The 16,018-nt window shown below is 44.7% G+C and overlaps 1 protein-coding gene across 3 annotated transcripts in view; it reads right to left on the minus strand.

Moving 5' to 3' along the window:
* Window positions 1-16,018, minus strand: part of LOC121300861 (paired amphipathic helix protein Sin3b-like) — a 47,121-nt gene that overhangs the window by 8,715 nt on the left and 22,388 nt on the right. For all 3 annotated transcript variants that reach the window (XM_041229805.1, XM_041229804.1, XM_041229803.1), the window contains exons 7-10: window positions 6,926-7,012; window positions 6,690-6,808; window positions 3,895-4,105; window positions 1,689-1,805 (exon numbers count right to left, since the gene is read on the minus strand). In XM_041229805.1, coding sequence (XP_041085739.1) covers window positions 1,689-1,805; window positions 3,895-4,105; window positions 6,690-6,808; window positions 6,926-7,012 — 534 coding nt within the window. The remainder of the gene's footprint in view (window positions 1-1,688; window positions 1,806-3,894; window positions 4,106-6,689; window positions 6,809-6,925; window positions 7,013-16,018) is intronic.

Here is a 16,018-nt window from a genome sequence, read left to right on the forward strand (position 1 = left end):
CATAGAACCAGGGCCTGTTGGGGATGCGGCAGAGTGGTTCTGGGCTGTAGACCAGACCCGGTCGTCTACTGCGCCCAAGAGGGGGGAAGCTGAGCATCCAGCAAAAGAGGAAGAAGAAGACCCGCTGTTTCCCGCAACCAAAGGTGAACTGCACCAGTCCCCAGGCACTGAGGAGCCCCAGCCGCCTTCGCAGCCAGAAGGGGAGGAACCCCCGCCGCCTTCGCAGCCAGAAGGGGAGGAGACCCTGCCACCCTCCCCATCAAGAGAGGAGCAGGAGCTACCTCTGCCTCCACCACCACAAATGTGAGACGTGGCGCTCTTGCTGCTGCCTTCATGGCCAGGGGCTCACCTCCCACCGTCGCCTCCGAGGGTCCGCTGCCGCCGTCTGGGGTCGCCAGCTCTGCTTCGCCTGGGGGTCACCAGAATAGTGCCCGGGCTCCGGAAGAGGGAGCTGCTGGCCACAAAGAAGGGGGGAACGTGAGGAGAACACCTCCACCACAGTCTTGACGACCACCCCTGTGCCACAGCCTGGCGCCTGTGGGTTGGATCCCTCAGCCTGGGCTCCCAGACACCCAGGCTCCATGTGTGGACCTTTGGTCACTGAGACCGGCTCCCCAGTTGCGGCACCACCAGGCACAGGAGGTCGCCTGGCATCTGCTCCTCTCCCCCTGGTTGCTCAGATGTCACTGCATGGTCGCCTGGGCTCGCACCTCTGCCTGGGACTGCAGCTGACTGCTCATCTGCTTGTTCTCTCGACGCCACATCCACTGCGCCTGTGTCCCCTGTTGCCTGGTCTCGGTCCCGCCAGGTGGGCGCCGGACTATGGACTAACCTCCCTCAAGAATGGGATTACAAAAGGGGACTTGAGGGAGGGTGGATAGCTTTCAAGGGGGATATGTAGTAGGGCAGGGCCCTGCCTGTAAATATTGTTTTATGGTGTTTTGGTGGTGATTGGCAGGGATGGGGTTAATTTCCTATCCCTGCCAAAATACACGTAAGAATGTGGCTGGAGCTGATTGTATAATCCTTTGTTTGGTGACAGGAGTTGGTGAGTGGTATGGGTATGTTTTTGGTAGCTAAAGTTCAGTGAAGGCTCTGCCCAGCCTGAACAGTTTTGTTTTTTGTTTAAACCTTTTGTTTTAGCCCTTGAGTTGGTTATTTTGTTTTGTTTAACCTTTTGATTTTTGCTCTGTGAGCAGCAGTGTTCTGTTTTGTTAAACCTTTTTATTTTTGTGTTTATTAAACGCGCTGCAGAGCTTAAACCGCAGCTTCCTTGTCTCAGAGTCTCCTTGCCTGCCGATACCACCCAGGCCCGCAACGCTACCCTGTCACAGTACATTACAATGACTGAGTTACAGTATGTGGAATAACTTCTTGTTTTCGAGATACATTTTTACATGCAAGTGTGACATTCAGACTAATGGATGTACAGACAGAGAGACACCTCCCTACACCCCCACAAACTCACAATCCCAATAATCTGTGCTAATAATGTTAACAGTGAATTTTATCACAATTTAATTACATTTTCCAGAAATATAAAACATGTAAGTGTGCCACACACACTTCCCCCCAGATATCCCATTCTCCACATGGACAGAGGCTCTGTATACCCCCAGTCTGATATTCACTAGTAGGTCCTTAACAAGTCTCATCAATATTGCAGTTACCCATGAAATGTGAGTTACCTCAAAGCGCTCGTCTTCACATCGGTGCAGCTGCTCCTCATACGGGGTTTTCTTTGAGCTGACAAATGTTGAATCTTCAGACCAGGAGGGGAAAGAAACCCAGATGTCGTTTAACACCTGTGCAAAGAGGATAATTGAGAGAGCAGTACGATCACACAAACAAACACAACCACAAGAAGGTCACAGAGAGAGCATGAGAGTACGTGTGCGCGCACACACACTGCCGAGAAAAAGTTTGTGAACCCCTCAGGATTTTCACATATTTCACGCCGAAAATGTTATTAGATCTTAATCTAAATCCTAACAATAGATACAGATAACCTGATAAAACATGATACTTTTTCAACATTTATTTATCCACAAATGATTCAATTTAATATCCATGTGTGAAAAAGTATGTGAACCTTTAGATTCAGTAACTGGTGGCACCCCTTTGAGCAGCAATTGTTTCCTGTAACTTGGTCAGTCTCTCAGATCAGTTTTGAGGAATTTTGGCCCAATCCTCCTTATAGAACTGCTTCAACTCGGTGACATTTGAGGGCTTCCTTGCATGGTCAGCTCACTTCAGGTCCTGCCACAATATTTTGATGGGTTTAGGTCCAGACTTTGACTAGGCCATTCTAAAACACTGAATTTCTTCTTCTGCAGCCATTCTTTTGTAGATCTGCTTGTATGTTTAGGATCATTGTCTTGCTGCATGATCCACTTTCAGTTCAGCTTTAGCTCACGGATGGAAGCGCTGACATTCTCCTCTACAATCTTCTGATACTATGCAAAATTCATGGTTGTGTCAATGACGGCAAGCTGTCCAGGTCCTGAGGCAGCAAAGCAGCCCCGAACCGTCACACTCCCACCACGATGCTTGACAGCTGGGATGAGGTTCTTCTGTTCGAACGCAGTGTTTGGTTTTCGCCAAACCTACTACCTCTCCTGGGTAGAGTGACTGTGGTTTTGAACTTTCTCCATTTGTAGACTGCATATCTGTCTGACAGTGGTGGTGCAGCCCCAAATCCTTAGAAATGGTTTTGTAACCCTATCTAACTGTTTTTCTGAGGTCCTCAGAGATTTATTTTAATCGTGGCATGACGTGTTTCCACACACCTGTATGGTAAAGACAAAACTCACAAAGTTCTTTCTATAGGGTAGGGCCTCCCAAACTCTGATTATACTTATCCCCTTAATTGAGCTGATAAAACCAGGGGTTCACTTACTTTTTCACATACCCTGAATCTTAATTACTCATTGTTTGTCTAATTCATACATCATTTTGTTTCAAAAGACATGGATTTGGTTAATATAAACCCTACTGGATATTTAATAAAAGACTGGTTTTGATTCAAGGTGGCTATCATGGTAAAACTATGGAATTTCCATAATTATTGGAGTTCACAAACGTTTTCTCGGCACTGTACATACATCACATTTCAACACCTGTGCAAAGACGATCATAGAGAGAGGAGTACGAGCACACACACACACACCACATCTCATCTCAACACCTGTCTGACTAACACTGATCAAGAGACCTAGATTCTAGAACAAGTAGCCTGTGTCAGTAACACAGCTGTAAACTCAGAATTAGAGCAATCAGTATAGTAAAATAGAGCATGACCGTGACACAGATCATCGGTGTGACAGAATAGTACAGAATAAGAATTGGCAATGAAATGTTTAAATCACAAAAGTCGTTCTATATAAGCAAAGACAGACAGACATCTCTCAGAATCTGATATTATCAATAACTAATGTTAATATTAAGTTTCATGTTGATTGGATAGGCGGTTCGCCTTATATATGGACATACAGCTCTGGCCAAACGTTTTTTTTTTTTCACCCTATAGAATTAAATAAATGTGTTTCACAAAGTTGAATGAAACCTGCAGAATAATGTTACGTTAACATACTGAATTACACACCGTTTGTAGTTTTCCATATACTCAATGAAAAGCTGACAAATTGAAAAACGTGGCATTTCGAAATCTAACACGAAATACCGTAATCTATTATGGCTTCCAGTAGACATTTGCAATATCATTTTGGAGTTTATTTGATTATATGATGTTAAATAAAATATTACAATTATATTCATATAGTTTATTTTTTCTTAATTATGATAAACCTTTGGCCATAGCTGTAGGTACATACAACTGCCTTCACAGAGGATCTGAAAGAAAAGATGCAGCACTGATGTGGGCTACAGACCTACCTCTTTGCAGATTGCCGTCCTGCCTGTGCATTTTGGCTGCTGGTAGGTTTTTGGCAGAGCCCTGTAACTGGAGCCCAGTCTTTTACAGGAAGCATAATCAATGTCTCTGCCATTGCCCTCTGTGTAGCGATCGGCCAGAAGGGTTGGTGCATGTGAAAGCTCTTTATCACCCAGGAAAGATTTGAACTGAGCAAAGAGTTCAGGGAATTTACTGTTAACAAAAAGCAGAATGCATTAGATTTCCAATGAAGACAGAACGCCTTCTTTCACAATAATAAAAGAAATTATCAGTATCAACAGTGCCTAGAACGATCAGCATCGTTCAAAAGGTAAAAAAAACCAACACTTTAATATTCAATAGTTGTGATAAGTTGTGTGTAGGGAGTTATTTTGTACACTTTGTGGTCATCTCGCCCAAACTGCACAAGATGGTATGTCTTACAATAATAAACGACCTTGCACATGACAAATTAAGTGGTTTAATTAATATGGATGCACCAAATCCACATTTTTGACGCATGCACACACTGCCTTGCAAAAGTATTCAGACCCATGACCAATTCTCTCATATTACTGAATTACAAATGGTACATTCAAATTTTGCTCTGTTCGTCATTTTATTTTAAAACACTGAAACTCATAATCAATTATTGTAAGATGACATTGGTTTTATGTTGGGAAATATTTTTAAGAAAAATAAAAAACTGAAATATCTTGCTTGCATAAATATTCAACTCCCACACCTTAATATTTGGTAGAGCCACCTTTCGCTGCAATAACAGCTTTAAGTCTTTTGGGGTAAGTATGTACCAGCTTTGCACACAGTGTCGGAGTGATTCTGGCCCACTCTTCTTGGCAGATTTGCTCCAGATTGTTCAGATTGGTTGGACGACGCTTGTGGACAGCAATTTTCAAATAGTGCCACAGATTCTCAATGGGATTGAGATCAGGACTTTGACTGGGCCACTGTAGGACATTCACCTTTTTGTTCTTGAGCCACTCCAATGTTGCTTTGGCCTTGTGCTTGGGATCATTGTCCTGCTGAAAGGTAAATTTCCTCCCAAGCTTCAGTTTTTTAGTGGACTGAAGCAGATTCTCTTGCAGTATTTTCCAGTATTTTTCTCCATCCATTCACCTTCAATTGTAACAAAATGCCCATTCCCTGCTAATGAGAAGCATCCCCACAGAATGATGCTGCCACCACCATACTTCACAGTAGGGATGGTGTGTCTTGAGGCATGGGCAGAGTTAGGTTTGCGCCACACATAGCGCTTTGAGCTTTGGCCAAAAAGCTCTATCTTGGTCTCATCCGACCAAAAAACCTTTTCCCACATCGCAGCTGTGTCACTCTCATGCTTTCTGGCAAACTCCAGATGTGCTTTCAGATGGTACTTTTTGAGTAACGGCTTCTTTCTTACCACCCTCTCATACAGGCCAGTGTTATGCAGAGCTCTTGATATGGTTGATTATTACTCCATTACTCCACTCCCAGCCACTGAACTCTGTAGCTCCTTCAAAGTAGTGTTGACCTCTATGGCTTCTCTCACAAGTCTCCATCTTGTTTGAGCGCTGAGTTTTGAGGGACGGCCTTTTCTTGGCAGTGCCTGGGTGGTGTGATGCAGCTTCTACTTCCTGACTATTGATCCAACTGTGCTCACTGGGATATCCAAACACTTGGATATTATTTTGTACCCTTTCCCTAATCTATGCATTTGTATTACTTTATCTCTAACTTCTGCAGAACGCTCTTTGGTCTTCATTTTCCTTCAGATTCACAGCTTTACCAATGATCCTTCAACAGTGGGTTTTTGTCCAGAAAATGTGACAGCAATTTTAATGGTTCATGGTGGAGGCCAATGGTAAGGTAATTGTGTCCTCGTTTGGGCAATTTCTTTCATCGGTGCAAACTGGGAGCTTCCACAGCACAGGGGTTGAATACTTATGGAAGCAAGATGTTTCCGTTTTTTATTTTTCTTAAAAATACTTCAACATAAAACCAATGTCACCTTACAATAATTGATTCCGAGTTTCAGTGTTTAAAAATAAAATATCAATGTACCATGTGTAATTCGGTAATATGAGAGAATTGGTCAGGGGTCTGAATACTTTTGCAAGGCACTGTGTGTGTGTGTGTGTGTGTGTGTGTGTGTGTGTGTATATATATATATATATATATATATATATATATATATATATATATATATAATATATATGTATATTTATTTATTTTATTAATCTCAGTATGAGCTCTGGAACACATTTGACAGACAAAGCACAAAAATCTACAACAGTTTGCCGTTACTATATATTACAGATTTACTGCATACCTTTACTCCATGAAAAGTGTGATGTGAACATGCTGTTGCATATGGGGTATGTTTGCATTCAACAGCTGCGTGTGAAGTTTTTAGTGGGTGCGCCACCAGTAATTTGGGGAGTTGAGAGCTGCGACAGAGTTCAAACGTGTTCTTATTATTAAATACAGTTACATTCAATACCGGATTAGTGTCTTTTATTTAAAGAAGAACTGCACACATTGGAGGGATGTTTTAAAATGTATATGTGTCTGGGTGGATATAGGATTCGGTGAACCGAATCCTAAGTATTCAGCCAAATCCGAACCCTGCTCAAAAAGTAGCTATTTGGGCCGAATCCGAAAACGAATCCTGAACAATTAAGTAAAGATGATGAATAAATGTAACTATGCAGAGTGCACTACTTCTGTACAGACAAGAATCTGATCCCGTGACCCAGCGCTTCCATTCACCAGTTTTCACGGCACACAAGCAACTTACCCCAGGAATGGAGTTACAAGCTGCAGGAGCTCAGCCCCAGACACCACCTCCTGGTTAAAGAGAGCAATGCAGCGCAAAAAGTTCTCATACACTTCCTGGCTCTTAAATAACCTCCGCACCTTTAAAACAAAAAAGAACATTCTGACACTCTTGTAAATCGGTCTGCTGTTTGACTGCTGTAACATGTTTTACCAGCTGGAGTTACCCTTCATTGTTATTAACCTGTGATTATCTACCTTGTCAAAGAAAGTGAACTCCCGGAGAACACCGTGTTTTCCAGCTGATGCATACGACTGCTCTTTTGTACACAGCTTCATTTTTTTCTGAAAGAGAGAAATATAAATGGTCAATACATTTCCACTGTATTGTCCTGATGAGTTATATGCCGACAATGAAATCATGAAACCCTAAGTGACAAGCAGACAGAAAGGCGTGGTGCCCCTCCATCTACCCCAGACTGAGATACACTCAATACTGCTGCTCATAGTGTAACACTACAGTGCAGCAAAGTGCAGTGCACGTCTGTTTCCACCTCCATTACACTACAGTGCAGGTCTGCATCCACCTCCACTACACTATAGTGCAAGTCTGCATTCACCTGCACTACAGTACAGGTCTGTATCCAACTCCACTACACTACAGTACAGTGCAGGTCTGCATCCACATCACTACAGTGCAGGTCTGCATCCACCTCCACTACACTACTATGCAGTACAGTACAGTGCAGGTCTGCATACACCTCCACTACTCTACAGGGCTGTATCCACCTCCACTACACTACACTACAGTTGAGTACAGTGCAGGTCCGGATCCACCTCCACAACAGTACAGGTCTACATCCACCTCCACTACACTATAGTACAGTACAGGTCTGCATCCACCTCCACTACACTACACTACAGTGCAGGTCTGTATCCACCTCCACTACACTATAGTACAGTGCAGGTCTTCTGCAACCTCAATTACACAACAGTGCAGGTCTGCATCCACCTGCACTACACTACAGTTCAGGTCTGTATCCACCTCCACTACACTATAGTACAGTGCAGGTCTTCTGCAACCTCAACCACACAACAGTGCAGGTCTGTATCCACCTCCACTACACTACAGTTCAGTGCAGGTCTGCACCCACCTGCACTATAGTGCAGTACAGTGCAGGTCTGCATCCACCGCCACTACACTACAGTGCAGGTCCGCATCCACCTCCACTACACTACAGTGCAGGTCTGCACCCCCCTTGCACTACAGTACAGTATAGGTCTGCATCCACCTGCACTACACTACAGTGCAGGTCTGTATGCAACTCCACTACAATACAGTACAATGCAGGTCTGCATCCACATCACTACAGTGCAGGTCTGCATCCACCTGCACTACACTACAGTACCGGTCTGCATCCACCTCCACTACACTACACTACAGTGCAGGTCTGCACCCCCCTTGCACTACAGTACAGTACAGGTATGTATCGAACTCCACTACACTACACTACACTACAGTATAGTGCACGTCTGCATCCACCTGTCTGCATCCTATCACATTTTGCTAGTTAAATTGTCGATTTAATTTAAGTTTAAATAATGCCATCAGACTTTTGGAAGATTTATTTTTTAAATTTTTTTTTAACAAAAGAACAAAATGTAAAGGTAAAATGCTTGGTTTGTGGCGTTTGAATGAGCTTCTGTGGCAATACCACCAACCTGCGGGATCATTTAGCAAGACAGCACCCGACAAAACACGACAGTGTCCAAAAAGCAAATCCAAAAAGCATCAGAGCAAAAGAAATAACAGGCCTGATAGTGGATCTTGTCGCACAAGATATCAGACCTGTTAGTAAGAACATAAGAACATAAGAAAGTTTACAAACGAGAGGAGGCCATTCGGCCCATCTTGCTCGTTTGGTTGTTAGTAGCTTATTGATCCCAAAATCTCATCAAGCAGCTTCTTGAAGGATCCCAGGGTGTCAGCTTCAACAACATTACTGGGGAGTTGATTCCAGACCCTCACAATTCTCTGTGTAAAAAAGTGTCTCCTATTTTCTGTTCTGAATGCCCCTTTTTCTAAGTGATCATTTGTGACCCCTGGTTGAAGTGTTTCTTTTTTCAGGCTGAAAAAGTCCCTTGCGTCGACACTGTCAATGTGTTACTTTTAGAATTTTGAATGCATGAATTAGGTCGGCAAAGTAGTCTTCTTTGTTCAAGACTGAACAGATTCATATGTTCTTTTTAGCCTGTCTGCATATGACATGCCTTTTAAGCCCGGATATAATTCTGGTCTGCTCTTCTTTGCACTCTTTCTAGAGCAGCATGTATATTTGTTTAGGCACGAGGTTGACCAGAACTGCACACAATATTCAAGATGAGGTCTTACTAGTGAGCATTGTAATTGCACTTTTAAATTCACTTCCCTTGTATTTACTCCAATTCAATGACTTTTTAGCAATCGATCCGAGCATCTGCATAAAAGCTTGTTTTATAGCTTCCCCACATTGTCTAGATGAAGACATTTCTGAGTCAACAAAAACTCCTAGGTCTTTTTCATAGATTCCTTCTTGTTTCAATATCTCCCATGCCGTGTCCTATGTTTTTGTAATGTTACATTTTTATTTCCTGTTCATGCAGTAAATGCTACGACTTTTCTCTCATCCACCAAACTCCACCTCTCTTTGCCATGTTCCTCTGGTCAGACGTCTGAATCTGGCCGTCTTTCTAGATCATTTTGAATGAGAACCTGCTGCTGCACCAGTGCCTGCCACTCGCAGACCTACTTTTGTGTTTGCAAAAAAAAAAAAAAAAAAAAAAAAAGCTTACTATACCAGAATCTAAATCATTAATGTAGATTAGGAATAGCAGAGGACCTAATACTGATCCCTGTGGTACACCGCTGGTTAACACAGAGCCTTCCATTCTGAGGAGATTTTTCCTCTAATCAGAACTTTCTGTTTTCTACATGTTAACCATTCCCTAATCCATGTACATGTGTTTCCCTGAATCCCACTGCGTTCAGTTTGAGAATTAGTAATCTTTTGTGCTGCCGTGGTGATCAACTACTTGGCTGCCGATATTTCCTCTAATCAGCAGGTTGCTTTCTACATGTTAACCACTGCCTATCCATGTACATTTGTCAAAAGCTTTCTGTAACAAGACTTAGTCTAAACCTCCGTCACCATGTCATATGCTTTGCAATTATCCATTATCGATGTTGCATCCTCAAAAAAATCAAGCAAGTTAGTTAGGCACGATCTCCCTTTCCTCTGCCTCCACCACCTCTACCGCCAAGAGCAGAGCAGCAGGAGCTGCCTCTGCCTCCGCCACCTCCACCGGCAGAGGGTGAATGCCTGCTGGGTCCCCGTCCACCAGCAGAGGGTGAATGCCTGCTGGTATCACTTCCCCCACCAGCAGAGGATGAATGCCTGCTGGTATCACTTCCCCCACCAGCAGAGGATGAATGCCTGCTGGTATCACTTCCCCCACCAGCAGAGGATGAATGCCTGCTGGTATCACTTCCCCCACCATTGCGAGGATGAATGCCTGCTGGTATCACTTCCCCCACCATGACGAGGAGAGGAGCTGGCGCTGCCTCTGTCTCCATCACCATCAGGGTGAGAGGAGCAGGAGCTGCCTCTCCCTGCACCAGAAGGACCAGGACTAGATGCTGGAGGTCCTCAGCAGCCCTTGCATAGGCTGCTGAGGGAAGCACTGGGAAGAACCGCCCGGCCGTCGTGGCCGAGAAGAGGGCCAACACCCGCACCCCAGCTTGTCCTGACTCCCTGCCTCGCTTCACCCAAGGATGCCTGCCTCGCTTTGCCTGGGGTTGCCAGCTCCTCCGCATCGCCTGGGGTCGCTGGAACTGCTTCACCTGGGGTTGCAGTCAGCTCTGCTTGGCCGCAGGGGTCAGTGTGGACAGAGCCCCACCAGAGGGAGCTGCCGGCTATGAAAAAGGGGGGAGAGGTCAGGAGACCACCTTTCCCCACAGCAATTTCGCTGCAGAAGTTCTGGGGGCTGGAGTCCCCCCAGAGGGAGCTGCCGGCAATAAAGGGGGGAAGAGGTCAGGAGAACACCTTCCCCCACAGCAGTTTCGCTGCCAGAGATTTTGGGGGAGGTCTGGAGACCAACAACCACAGCAGCTTTTCTGCTGCTTGACTTGCCCCGGCTGAAGGAGTCAGTCTGGGAGTTGTCAGCATAAAATGTATATTTGTATTTAGGCACGAGGATTGCACAGCACTTCACGTGCAAGTAAAAAGTAATAATATGTGAGCACGGGGAACTGCACTTTATTAATTCATGTCCAATTGTAGCGCGAATCCAACTGAATGATTGATTAGCAATCGAGTCTTGGTAGAGCTGCATAAATGCAGCATGTTTTCACCCACTCAGGGTTACGTGTTCGGTGAGTCGAGAACGGGATAGGATACAGAGGTAATAATTGTGATAATAACAGTAGTTAAATATCTGCTCACCATCTTTGTCTGTATAGCCCGTTTTGTTTGTCTTTTTGTTTTGGTAACGAGTGCCGTGTCCTGTGTTTTTGTTCATTACAAACCTTTTATTTACTGTCTGTTCATTCATTAAATGCTGATCGAGACCTTTTGCTCAGCTCCACCAAACTCCACCTCTCTCTCTCTTTATTTCATAGTTCCTGTTTCTTGTCTGACGTCCCCCACCCTGGCCGTCTTTGTGACAAGGGCATAATATAAATCTCTGCATTCAGAAAAGCTTGGAGGATGTACGACAAGTCCACTGTTTTAAATAGGAAACAAACAGAAATGCTGAACACAGAAAAAGCACCACTCAAGTTAACAGAGGACGTACAAACAAGGTAGAACAAAGTTTACTATATCTTTGAATGCCTTCTTGAATTAAAATGGCCAGTTATTGATTTGGTGGAAAAATAACCAGACGCGTCTTCCCAACCTAGCAGCCTTGGCAAAGAGCATGTTAAGCATCCCTGGGGTCCCGAGCGAGCGTGTGTTCAGCAAAGCAGGGATGCTTGTGAACAAACTCCATTCTTCTTTGAAACTGGAAAATATGGATGCCATAATATTTCTGAATAAAAACAGAAAATAAGCTCTGGAGAGAAGACAGACTTTGTTACGTTGGACTTGCAAATAGTTATTTTGTGTTCCTCAGAGTTTTTTTTTTTTTTCTCTCATCCAATTGCTGTCAAGACATCTTAAGGTAATACAGTAATATTTGTAATGTTTTATTATCTTTGTGTGGGGAACCTTGCCGACAGTGTGACTAGACATAAATAATTAGAAATGTGTAGTTTTAAGTTCAACTGGAGAAATGTTTACTTTTCATGATTAGAGTTGATGAAAATACACCACTCAATATACTGCGGGTGTCGGGGTCCAAAATAAATCTGCTATACATCAAGGGCCATAGTATAACGAGAAACCCATAGAAAAACAATTAGGCTAACAAATAAATACTGTACAACCACTCCACCATTTTATCGGGTGCGTCAGGCTCCAGTATAAATCCTCTACGTAACCTTACGATAATTGTTTCTCATCTTCAGCCTCCAATGAATTTCAGGAGACTTCCTCTCCTTTTTCAAATACACAAACCTGCTGCATTGAAATAATCAATTCCCAACAACACAGGAGGCTTGTTGCTAGGGAGCTGACGTCACTGCCTTGTGATGTTTGCTAGTGCATTGCTGCCACACGTGAACACCTTGTTGGCTAAAATAAAAACCGCTTCAGCAAGTAGATATTTAATTTGCTTTGAGTTATTGTGCAATACGTGTGTATATGATGACAGTACAATAGTCATGCTTTATTTTTAATTGTTTTGTTCATTTTTGTATATGACGTGCAATACAAAATAAAACAAACAGTAATTGTAAGTGCCTATGTATATTGCAGCTAAGGCATACACAGTTAGACAGTAAAAACGGGGAGCCAACTCCAGGATCGCGATATATCCGAATCCACAGTATAGCGAGGGGTGATATAATGACGGCTGGGTTATATGCATGTACTTATTTACACATTTCTTTTACGTTATGAAAAAATGATGCATCGGGTCTTTATGAAAACAATGCATCGATAGTAAACAAAGCACTCTCGTCCAGCTCTCGTATGTTTGATTTTCTCCAGACACAGCGAGAGCTCCTGTTATGGAAAATTAGCGGGGACAATGCCAAATAAGGTTCACTATCTCCAGGTGAAGCCTCCATTCTGAGGAATTGAGACTCCCTTTGAGACGAGGTCTGCTGCCCAGTTTATCACCCTGGGTAGGTGTACTGCTCGCAGGGTGTGGAGGTGATCGTGCGCCCTGAGCAACAGCTTGTGGGCTACTGGATGGAGACTGGGGGACCCGAGGCAATCCTGGTGGTTTATACAAGCCACCACGGTAGTGGTGTCCGTTTGGACAAGTACGTGTCACCCTTGAACCTCCTGTAAAAAAAGGCTAGTTAAACTGCCTGCAGTTTCAAACCATTATGTGGAGTGCCACTCTATACTGCACCCCAGCCCAGGCTGGACCTGTTTGTGCAGAGGCCTCCCTTTTGGTGGCACTGCCCAACGCTAGCCAAGGCGCAGATGGACAGGCTGTTAGAGTGCCTTTAGACAGTGATGAACACTTTGAATAGGTAGTCATAGTTCAATGCAGGCTAAAAAAGCCCTGCTACTGAACTAGGCTTGCACAGGGCAAAGCGCAGGAGACCCAAAAGTAGGGTCTGAGAAGCTCCCGTCTTCAAGCCTAGAAAGTTATACCACGAGCACTCTGTTGAGCTCAATAGCTCTAAACAGGCAGCTATTCTCTGCACTCTGCCGCCTAACAGAGTGGACAGCATGGACCCGGAGTCCAAGCACACTAGATAAGAAGCTGTCTGAGAAAGTGTGAGCTAGCTCGTTGCATGAATCACCATAAGCCTCAAGCGTAAAGGTAGTCCATGAACAGTTACGTGTGAGCTGAACTCGTATGCTGTTCCTGAAAGGCGAACCGGAAATACTTAAGTGTGCCAGTTTTTATAGGGATACGGAAATAAGCATCCTCGAGGTCTACCGTGGTGAACTAATCCCCTGGCCTGAACGACTGCAACAGCTGTGGCCTCGTCAACATTTTAAACCTCCTTCGGCTCAGAACAGGCTGACCTTCCTGATGTTGACGATTGGTCTGATGCCACCATCCCACTTGAGCATGGAATAGAACCAATCTTACAACTGGAGGGGGTGTACGATATGAATAGCCCGTTTTTGCAGCAGAACTGCTACCTCCTGGAGACACCACAGCAGAGTCCTGTGGGTCCGCAACTGATGCAGTTATGCCCCAAAAGGGAGGGTGGACCGTGCTTTTACTGCAGTGAGTAGCTGGTCTGAAGTGTAGTAAGGACCTGTGTGTCTGTGGTGCACTGACACCAACACTCCAAATGGCTCCTTCAGAAGGGGCCCTGGACCTGTGGCAGCAAAGCCAGAGGGCCGCTGCTCACCTTGGGGCCTGAGGCTCTTGCCTCTGCGCTGGGAGGTGGTCTGGCCGCAGGCATAGCTGGCTGAGTTGGTCCCTGAGGCTGCTGGCACAGAGATAAAAACCAAGGCATATGCAAAAGCAAGCAATGTAGCGTAAGAATGTATAGTTGCTGTCTCAGCTTGCTAAAAACAGCAACAGGACTGTCAACAAGGCCTGCTTGGTACCAGACTAGGATGTAAATACCGGTCAGTGGCGGGCTGGAACCAGATGGAACGGAGCAAACTTTGTCCTCATCAGCCACGTGTGTCTGTGGGGAAACTGCTGCCCAACGTTTCTCTATTCATGGGTGCGTGGCTCCTTACAATGCACTAGTAAGACCTTATCTTGAATATTGTGTGCAGTTCTGGTCACCTCGCTATAAAAAAGATATTGCTGCTCTAGAAAGAGTGCAAAGAAGAGCGACCAGAATTATTCCAGGCTTAAAAGGCATGTCATATGCAGACAGGCTAAAAGAATTGAATCTGTTCAGTCTTGAACAAAGAAGACTAAGTGGCGACCTAATTCAAGCATTCAAAATTCTAAAAGGTATTGACAGTGTCAACCCAAGGGACTTTTTCAGCCTGAAAGAAGAAACAAGGACCAGGGGTCACAAATGGAGTTTAGACAAAGGGGCATGCAGAACAGAAAATAGGAGGCACTTTTTTACACAGAGAATTGTGAGGGTCTGGAATCAACTCCCCAGTAATGTTGTTGAAGCTGACACCCTGGGATCCTTCAAGAAGCTGCTTGATGAGATTTTGGGATCAATAAGCTACTAACAACCAAACGAGCAAGATGGGCCGAATGGCCTCCTCTCGTTTGTAAACTTTCTTATGTTCTTGGCACTCAGTCATAGGGTGAGGACGCAGCCACCTCTCCTAAGAAAGGGTGATGGGGAAGAGCAATGCACAGGTGAGGGATGCAGAGCGCTCTGTAGATCTGCAGAAGTTTTTCCAGCGTACACTTGGGAGAATGCACACAAAACGTAGAAATGCGGTTTACCAATGCCTCCTCTGCGTGCTGCTGCCTCAGGCAGAAAGAGCATCTGCTTAACCACAGGCAGGTTGGCCGTTGATTGTGTCACAGGGATAAACCCAGTTATGTAAATAGCAAGTAATGTACCGTAAGAATGTACAGTTGCTGCCTCAGCTTTTTAAAACATTAACTGGACTGTCAACAAGGCCTGCGTGGTACCAGATTGGGAATTGTAAAACCCTGGTTGGTAGCAGGCAGGAACCAGGACTGCACCGGAACGATACGGATCGGTTGGTACCAGTTCGGTAACTGTAGCACCGGGTTGGTACAGTAGTACACAGCACTGTTGCTGCCCTCAAGGGGGCGTCTGCTCAAGCAGCAAAGCTGCTGTGCAGTAATGCAACAGGACAAATCTGTTGACCAGGGCACCTGCAAGACTGCAGTAGCCTCTTGATCAATGGCATAAGTTCTGCCATTACTGGGAGAGCTTTACCGCAGGTGATGCACGACCTGACTCCACATCCTCAGAAAGCAGTTTGATAAAGACAGCAACTCGGCTGTCAACAGGCAGGCTGGCTTTGTATGTGTCACAGGGATAAAACCCAGGCATAATGCAAATAGCAAGCAATGAACAGTAAGAAAATAATGTTGTTTGGTACCAGTTTGTTGCCTGCAGCACCGTAGGTACATTAGTGTGCAACGGGGGTTACACACCTCCCTGTCTGCCATTCTAGACCACGCCCCAGCCGAGGATGGACGCGTTGGCTCAAGGGCTGTAACTTACTGTAGCAGGACTGATGCAGTAGACAGTACTTGTACAAAAAATCCTGTTGTCTCAACAACACAAGCAGCATAGCCGTTGTACAACATATTACAGGCCTAAAGAAAAATAATAAT

The sequence above is a fragment of the Polyodon spathula genome, chromosome 26 (genome assembly GCF_017654505.1).
Source record: "Polyodon spathula isolate WHYD16114869_AA chromosome 26, ASM1765450v1, whole genome shotgun sequence".
Taxonomy (NCBI): Eukaryota; Metazoa; Chordata; class Actinopteri; order Acipenseriformes; family Polyodontidae; genus Polyodon; species Polyodon spathula.